Genomic DNA, 9,034 nt, shown 5'->3' on the forward strand with positions numbered 1-9,034 from the left:
TGCCCTCTCAGTTTTGTCTCTTTGATTTATATGTATGTCAGTGCCACACTGTCTTAATTACTATAGTTTTACAATAAGTTTTGAAATTTGGAAGTATGAGCCCTTCACATTTTTTTCATCAATATTATTTTAGCTGTTATAGGTTTCTTGCATTTCCATATGAGTTTTAGGATCAACTTATCAACCTCTGCAAAAAAGATAAATGGGATTTTGATAGGGTTTGCACTGAATCTGCATATCAGTGTGGGGAGTATTGCCATTTTAATAATATTAAGGTTTTTGATTCATAAATTTGGGATATGGGATGTTTATTTGTTTAGATCTTTTATTTCTTTCAACGATGGTTTGTATAATAGTTCCCAGTACACAAGTCTTACGTTTCTTTTTTTTTTTTTTTTTTTTTTTTTGAAACATGGCCTTGGTCTGTCACCCGGGCTGGAGTGAAGTGGCGTGATCTCGGCTCACTGCAACCTCTGCCTCCCAGGTTCAAGTGATTCTTTTGCCTCAGCCTCCCAAGTAGCTGGGATTACAGGCATGCACCACCACATCCGGCTAATTTTTGTATTTTTAGTGGAGACTTTCACCATGTTGGCCAGGCTGGTCTCAGACTCCTGGCTTCAGGTGATCCGCCTGCCTTGGCCTCCCAAAGTGCTGGGATTACAGGCTTGAGCCACCACACCCAGCCTTACATTTCTTTTGTTAACTTTTTTCATAAATATTTTTTATGCTATTCCATTGTAAATGGAATTATTTTCTTAATTTTATTTTTGGATTGTTCATTGCCATATGGAAGGCTTTCTGTTTTCCTATTGTGGTAACATATACATAATGTAAAATTTATCATTTTAACCATTCTTAAGTATACAATTCACTGGCATTAAGTATACTCATAGTATTCAGTGTTTTATAACCATCATCACTATCTATTTCCAGAATTTTTTCATCATCCCAAGTAGAAACTCTGTACTCCTTGAGCAATAACTCCCCATTTCCCCTACCTCCAGCCCCTGGTAACCTCTACTGTACTTTTTGTCTCTAGGAATTTACCTATTCTAGGCGCCTCATATAAGTGCAATCACACAGTGTTTGTCCTTCTGTGTCTGGCTCATTTTACTTAGCATGTTTTCAAGATGTATCCATGTTATAACATGTATCAGAATTCCATTCCTTTTTATGGCTGAGTTATATTTCATTGTATGTTTATACCACATTTTGTGTATATGTTCATCTATCGTTGTTTCTAGCTTTTGGCTATTGTGAATAATGTTGCTATGAACATTGCTGTACAAGTATCCAGTTGAGTCCCTGCTTTCAGAGTTCTCCTGGATGTATATGTAAGAGTAGAATTGCTGGATCATATGGTAATTTTATGTTTAATTTTGGGGGTAACTAACAGCCAAACTATTTTCCAAAGCAGCTGAACCATTTTACATTCCTACTAGCAATGGACAAGTGTTTCAATTTCTCCACATTCTCACCAACACTTGTTATTTTTAATTTTTTTGATAATAGTCATCCTAATAGATGTGAATATTGTTTCTAAATTAAGAATTAAACTGCATCTAACAATCTTCTTAATGGTAGATCCCTCAGATCAGTGTATGAAAAGTGTGTTTCATTGAAAAGAAAGTCAAGGAAATTGTCTCTATTCACTGTTAGCTTTGTTTCCTTATTATAAGAATTATAATAATTCCTTATTTAATTATAGTAACTTCCATAACTTATTATAGTTGAGGATAAATCTTCAATGTAAGCCTGGGCTTTCTAGAAGAGGAAATTTTAAACTTTTATATATATCATTTTAAAGTTTGGAAAATATAACTCTTCCTACATTTTCTGTGACATTAAAGACAACAGAAACCAGTGGTAGAACTCTGCCAGACAAGGGTGAAGAGGCCTGTGGATATTTCTTGAACCCTTCCTTAATGTCACCAGAATGTTCGCCAACAACCACAAAAAAGAAAACAGAAGACATGAGTGACCTCCCCTGCGAAAGTCAAAGGAGCATACCTCTCGCTCTGACTGATGCTTTAGAGCATATTATGGAACAACTCAATGTTTTGACACAGGTGGGCATGACACAGGTTGCATGCGTTGCACTTGGGGGTAAAATACACAAAACAATTCTGGATACAGCAAGTTGCAGAACTAGCAGAGCAGGGGAAATTTTTCTGTACTAGCAAAGCAAACTCAAGGTGGCAGTGCCCCAAACAAGATCTTGTGGAGATAAGCTCAGAGCCTATGCATTTGTGTGTGCACATGCACACACACAAACACACACGCACAGCTTAAGCCATTTGTAAGAAAATATTTAGAGCATAAGAAAAATGTATTGGGAGTAACCATTTCTGGTTAGCACGAAATATTGCCAATGTTTATAGTTTTTTACTTTGAAAATGTTCTCACTGTCCAGTATTTACCTTCTCTTATCCCAAAGCCTCTTACATTGATGCAGTGATCTTCCAGGCATGATGGTTTTGCATTCCCATGTTAGAATATTATCCACTTTTTTGAGGCCAGTTTACCTTTGCAAAGAAAAATACAATGGATCTTAAATAATATATCAAAATTCTTGGTTACAAGGTATAGACAGAATTTAAGGGAAGTGGTATGTTGGAATGGATACACCAAAGGTTTCTCTTCCAACTCTGTTGATTCATTGTTCCCTTTGAATAAGTCTTCTCTTGTTCCTCTTTGATGTGTAGAATGAAAATACTAGATACTAATATTTGTCAGAGTGGACAGTAGCAAGTTATATAAAAAGATGGTAAAATGGTAAAATATAAACTACAGAGATGTCAATTGCTTGTCCAGAAAAATATTTCAAATAGAAATAGCTTTTGCATAGAAATCACCCAACTGGTTCTCAACCCTGACTGTACATTATAATCATTAGGGCAGCTAAAAAATGTACATATACCTGGTTTTCACCTCCAGAGAGTCCATTTCCATAGGTCTGGGATAAGGCCGTAGCATCAGTCTTTTAAGAACCCCCGTATGATTCTGTTTTACAGCCAGTGTTGAAAACCACTAATTTAAGTGAATATTTTTATCCTGTAGATATCACCTCAGGGCCTTTGGAGGCATCTGACAGATTGTGAGAAAGAGCCATGTGAGAATTTGGAGTCATCATATGATTTGCTCAATGAAAATCATATTAAAAATCACTCACTTTCATTTTGTAATATTGTACTAGATGTGACTTTCTCTGTATTTATCAGACATCTCTTTTCCTTAAAGGCCATTGCTCTCTTCCCTTCATGTCAAATTTAATTGTAGTTGATTTCTTTCCCATATTGCCATAACTTCCTCACCCAAACTGTTACCTTTCAACATCGAGTTCTCATTAGGGTCCCTCCCAAGTGAATCTTTCCATTCCCTGTTCTTTCAGTTTCATGACCTATTTCTCCTCCTTTTTATCAGATTCAAAGCTAAATAAATCACTTTAAGCTGTATTGAATTTCTCTGTGATTTTTAATTTTTAGGGGATGGATTCATCTTACATATTAAAAAGGTTAGAAGCAGGCACAACACACTTGCAAAAGGGGAGCAGTGAATCTGTGGGCAAGCAGCAAGTAAAATAAATGTGTTCTGATTTACTTTAATTACAGATGACTTAACATCACCTAACTAAGTGGAGGGTGTTTATCGTTACTGAACTATAATTAGAAATAAATTTAAATGAAATTATGTTTTAGATGGTAGACAGATGGAGTTAACCAGTGTTAAAGGTGTTAATAATAAATGTATAAATAACTTTTAGCATTTGGAACTGTGATAATGTATAAAAGTGTCTGAAGGGCTGGGCACAATGGCTCACACCTATAATCCCAGCACTTTGGGCAGCCGAGGCAGAAGGATTGCTTGAGCCCAAGAGTTCAAGACCAACCTGGGCAATATGGTGAGACCCCATTTCTTCTTTTATTTTTTATTATATAGAGACAGGGTCTCGCTATGTTGTCTAGGCTCGTCTCAAACTCCTGGGCTCAAGCGATTCGCCCAGCTCGGCCTCCCAAAGTGCTAAGACCTCATTTCTACTACAACAACAACAACAACAACAAGTTAATTAGCTGAGCAGGGTGTCACGCACCTATGGTCACAGCTACCCAGGAGACTGAGGTGGGAAGATCACTTGAGCCCACGAGGCAGAGGTTGCAGGGAGCTAAGATCAAGCCATTACACTCCAGCCTGGGTGACAGACTAAGACCCTGTCTCAAAAAAAAGTGTGTAATAAAATGCTTGGCACATAGTAATAAAATGCTTAGCACAGAGTGGCCTCTGGCACTCAATAAATGGTAGACTGTATTAACAGTATCACCATTATTTTTAATTAGTAATGATCTATAGATAGTATAAAATATGAAGGCAAAAGCTATTAAATAATATCTTTAAAAATTGGTTACATTCAAAAGATGGTAGGGATTCAATTTTTTATCTTGAAACTGGTTGACTAAAATACCAAGCAAGTGTCATGCCTTTCCTGTATGAACTCTACCATTAGGTAACCAAATAGTAGATGAGGAAAATGTCTCTTACTTATTAGTTATCCCAACTAACAAAATGTTTTAATGATAGAATTAGAATATCATCATTTGCAGTCTCCAGGAATTAATAGATATAGACATTGAGTCACTATGACATTCATGAGAAATGACCAAATGTTATTAATCTGCCTTCTAATCAGAGAATAGGCCACCACCTGTAGTCTTTCCAAGGCATCTAACCTGATCAAGCCTTTGGATCCAACAGCCAACTTAGAGAATATACAGAAGATGGAAGAACAGGCTGAGCTGCACCCTGAGTGTGCAGTTTCTGAGCTTGTCAAATGGCCTGAGCTTATCAACAGAGAAATTGTAAAGAAAAGAGAGGGAGAGGGTGGGTACCTGTAGATTAAGAGAGACTTTAAGTGACACATTAATTCTTGACATGGGAAAGAAAATTATAGTGTCTAGGGATGTACATCTGAGAAATAAAACCATAAAGAAACACAAGAAAGCAATCATTGTAAAGGTCAGGATAGTGGCTGTTACAGAGGGCGGGCAAGGAGGTCATGTGGTAGGCACATGGAAGGCTCCTCTGGTGGCTGGCAGAGTCTAGTTCTTGCTATGGGTGATGGTTTTGAGGATGTATTTCTTATAAGAATCCATTAAATAACACATGTACCTTGTGTGGGTTCCTGAATAATCTATGTTTCATTTTATAATAAAAAATTTAAAAAAAGATACAAAAGAATGAAGGCAGAGTAGCCAATATCACAAAAAATTAGATTCCCCAAGTTTAATGTATGTATAAAACATATGTATAAAACATATGTTAACATTTAATATATATATGTTTGTATATATATTCTGGATGTGTTCTAACTCCTTCAGCTAATAAGTGAGTACAGGATTATTCAAACCATGTGTGTCCAACACTAGCGTAAGCATTTTACATGCATTATTTTATTCAATCCTCCTAACAACTCCACGAGGTAGTATTAGCATCTTCTATGTGAGGGCACTGGAGGCGATTGTTAGGATATTTTCAAAGCAATCTAGCCATCCATCTGCAGTGCTATAGGTATGGTTTGCCATGGATTGGATTGTGACAGAATGAGTAGTGATGACATTTCAGTGGCATCTGGCTGGCGTGTGGAATTTCACACCCCCTCCCCTTCTCCACTAAGTGTGTAGCTTATGGCACCACTTAGAACGCTGTGTGGCCTCTTCCCTGGTTTTGGTGCTTTAGAAGATCAGCCATAAGAGGTCTGATCTTTTGCTGCTTTTTTTCTCAAACACATCAGTTTGGGGTTTTTTTTTTTTCTTTTCTTTTCTCCAACTGCTTGATAATGCCTTGCCCTACGGTTGGGCCCAGAAGCAAAGCAAGTTCTAGGGCTCATTTTTGAGCCAATTTCTTGGTAGAAGGGTGGGCATCCCAGTTCTTAAAAGGATTTCCTATGCAGAGATTGTCTTTGTCATCCTCACCACCAGAGGACCAGGCATTGATTATTTTGTCCTCCTTTTTGCAGACTGTTTCAATCTTGGAGCAGCGACTGACTTTGACAGAGGATAAGCTGAAAGACTGCCTTGAAAATCAGCAAAAGCTTTTCAGTGCTGTCCAACAGAAAAGCTGAATAAAAAATTCATTTTCATTTGCTGGGCAGAGGCACAATAAATGAACAAATGTACATATACTCAGGAAGGTAGTGCAAGATACTCCATGCAACACAACCATGTGCTATTTATCATGGCATTTCTTAAAAGGGTGAGCAACAGAACAAAAGGCAGAAAAGGCATTATCTAAAGACTAATTTAAACACACAAATCAATGTGAAGGACTAATTTAAATTACTATCATTTATGATTACAGTAATACAGTAATAAGCATTCAAGCAACTCTGTATTTTCCCCATATTATTTTAGATGTCCATTTTCATTTCTAGGCCAAATCCTGCCAGGAAAGTAACCAGATCTCTGGATTTCACTGTTAAGTCATTTCAGATTGACCATATTCAGACAGTCATGGGGTGAAATAATTCACTTACCTCCAAAATAGCATTCTATATGCCAATAATGAGTTACTGGTCTGATTAGTTATATGTCTTTCTGTTCCAAATAAAAATTATCCTTTCTTACTAATGCCTTGAAAGGATGAACAAATAAAAATTCCCAGGCCACAGAATTTCCACAGCAAGAATACACTTATTTTAATTAACAATAGCCCAGATATAGCATAGGGCAGTGGGTTTTTTATTTAATTTATGGCGTACTTTGTTTATCCATTGGCCAACCTGAAGGAAATGAAACTCACCTATCTTTCTATCACAGATGAATGTGTTGAATGATTTGGGTTGTATCTGACCATGGTTCACAAAAATTATGTTAGTGTGTTTTCAGTATGCTAAAAGGTCAGAGTGATACAACAGTGATATTTAAAAATATGCACATATGTATGTACACATGCTTCAGAAATATTGTTGCTTAGGGTGATTTGGGCAGCTAAATACTAAGTACTTTTTAAAATTTTTGCATCATCTTCTTCCTATTTAATGAATTGTGATTTAAAACAAAATGAAAATGAGCCAGGTATTCTAAAAGATCCTGGATACAAATTAAGAATTTTGCTTTATTTTAAACCAAATTGAGATTAAATTGAAGAAAAGCAAGCAAATTAATTTCAGCTTGATTATCAACCTGTATCAAGAACAAAAATGGGAGGAGGTGTCCACATTTATGGTGTGTATAGGTAACATGGGGAAAATGCTATTCTGTGTTTTGAAAAAGAAGAAATAGTGCCGTCCTATTTATTTCTATATTTAGAAATTTTTCTCAAAGAAATTTCAATTGTGTCTATGCGGTGGGTTTCTAAGTATCTTACTGTGTGTTATAAGTGCCTTTTAATATCATACTAAGTGTGAGCTTCTGGACATTTTCAAGAGCTTACAAAAACTAAGCGGCATTGTATTTTTATAACCCCATTGAGAAGACTAAGTAAGAAATGAAATGTCCTATCAATTTTATTTTGTCATGCTTCAAACAATAAAGACATTTTTGCTTTAAAAGAAAAAGTTGTTCCTTTTCTTTTTAAATGATTAAAACCCGGAAGTACTAAACATCTTATCATCCAGCTCACTCAGTCTTTAATGTGTGTGAGAATCTTCTGGAGAGCTTGTCAAAACAGTTTCCTGGGCTCTATCTCCAGAGCTGACTCCATGGGCCAGGTGGTGCCCAATCATTTGCATCTCTAACAATCTCATAGGTGATGCTGATGCTTTTGGCCTGAAGTCCACACTTTAGGAACCACCTGTAGCCACTTCTTAGAACCTGATGTTGCCACATAGTTTTTACAGTCATCACAGAACTTTATAAGTGATATAAAAATAGTGATGATATAAATGCAGATGCCTTGAAACTTTTTCAACAGACTCAATTTTCTAACTCCCCTCTTTATTTTATTTATTTATTTATTTATTTGTTTATTTATTCATTTGTCTTTAGCATTTGAGGAATCTCCTTCATCTTCATCAGATTCCAGCCCATCCCTTTCCTAACTTGAATATCCAGCTGCCTGATCAGCGTCTCCACTTGGAACTCTAATAGGCATCTCTAAATAGGTCCAAAACCAATTCTTCTGCCCTCTACCCCTAACTCTCCACCCCAACCAGCGTCACTAGCAGCTTCTTTCCTGGACTTGCATGTGTCAATAAAATGACAACTTTCCTTCCTGTTGCTCAAGCTGAAGACGTGGAATCCTCTTTGATTCTTCTCCTTCACACCCCACAGTTCATTCCTTCAGGACATTTTGTCAGAATGTAGAAAACACTTGACCACTTCTTACCATCTTCATCTGCCACCATGATCCAAGCCACTAATCTCTTGGCTGGAAGACTACAGTTGCCTCCTATCTTATTCTCTTTGTGTTGCTATAAAGGAATACTGAGGCTGGATAATTTATAAAGAAAAGAGATGTATTTGGCTCATAGTTCTGCACACTGCACAAGGAGCATAGTGCAGATGCTTCTAGTGAGGGCTTCAAGCTGCTTTCACTCATGGTGGAAAGTGAAGGAGAGCCAGCAGCACATGGTGACAGAGGAGGAAGGAAAGGGGGGAGAGTGGTGCCAAGTTCTTTTTAACAATCAGTTCTCACAGGGACTGAGAACTCGCTCTCTACTTCGAGGAGGGCACCAAGCCATTCATGAGGGATCCAACCCCATGACCCAAACAACTCCCCTTAAGCCCCGTCTCCAACAGTGGGGAGCAGATTTCAACATGAGACTTGGTGGGGCCAAACAACCATATCCAAACCATAGCACCTCCTCACTGGTCTCCCTGATGTCACCCTTGCACAGCAGGCCACAGTCGTTCTTGAAAAACCTGAATCAAAACACGTGGCTCTTCAGCACAGAACACTTCAGGGCTTCCCATTCCAGAGTAAAAGGCCAAGACGCAACCTCTCCTCTTTAAACTTCCCTTTCCTTCTCCTTGAATAATCCTCACTCACCACCCTCTGGCCATAGTGGCCTCTTTGCAACCCTTTGAAGAAGCAGTGTTCC

General features: G+C 37.5%; 1 protein-coding gene across 7 annotated transcripts in view; it reads left to right on the forward strand.

Annotated features, from left to right (window-relative positions):
* Nucleotides 1–7,549, forward strand: part of POC1B (POC1 centriolar protein B) — a 103,990-nt gene extending 96,441 nt beyond the window's left edge. For 3 of the 7 annotated variants that reach the window (XM_030819876.1, XM_030819877.1, XM_030819880.1), the window contains 2 exons: nucleotides 1,851–2,069; nucleotides 3,061–3,827. In XM_030819876.1, coding sequence (XP_030675736.1) covers nucleotides 1,851–2,069; nucleotides 3,061–3,273 — 432 coding nt within the window. In that variant the 3' untranslated portion in view covers nucleotides 3,274–3,827. Of the gene's footprint in view, nucleotides 1–1,850; nucleotides 2,070–3,060; nucleotides 3,828–6,010 lie in introns of those variants that run through there. The other 4 variants (XM_004089153.3, XM_012500260.2, XR_004031930.1 and 1 more) reach the window with 3 other exon arrangements.
* Nucleotides 7,550–9,034: the final 1,485 nt, after the last annotated feature.

The sequence above is a fragment of the Nomascus leucogenys genome, chromosome 10 (genome assembly GCF_006542625.1).
Source record: "Nomascus leucogenys isolate Asia chromosome 10, Asia_NLE_v1, whole genome shotgun sequence".
Classification (NCBI taxonomy): domain Eukaryota; kingdom Metazoa; phylum Chordata; class Mammalia; order Primates; family Hylobatidae; genus Nomascus; species Nomascus leucogenys.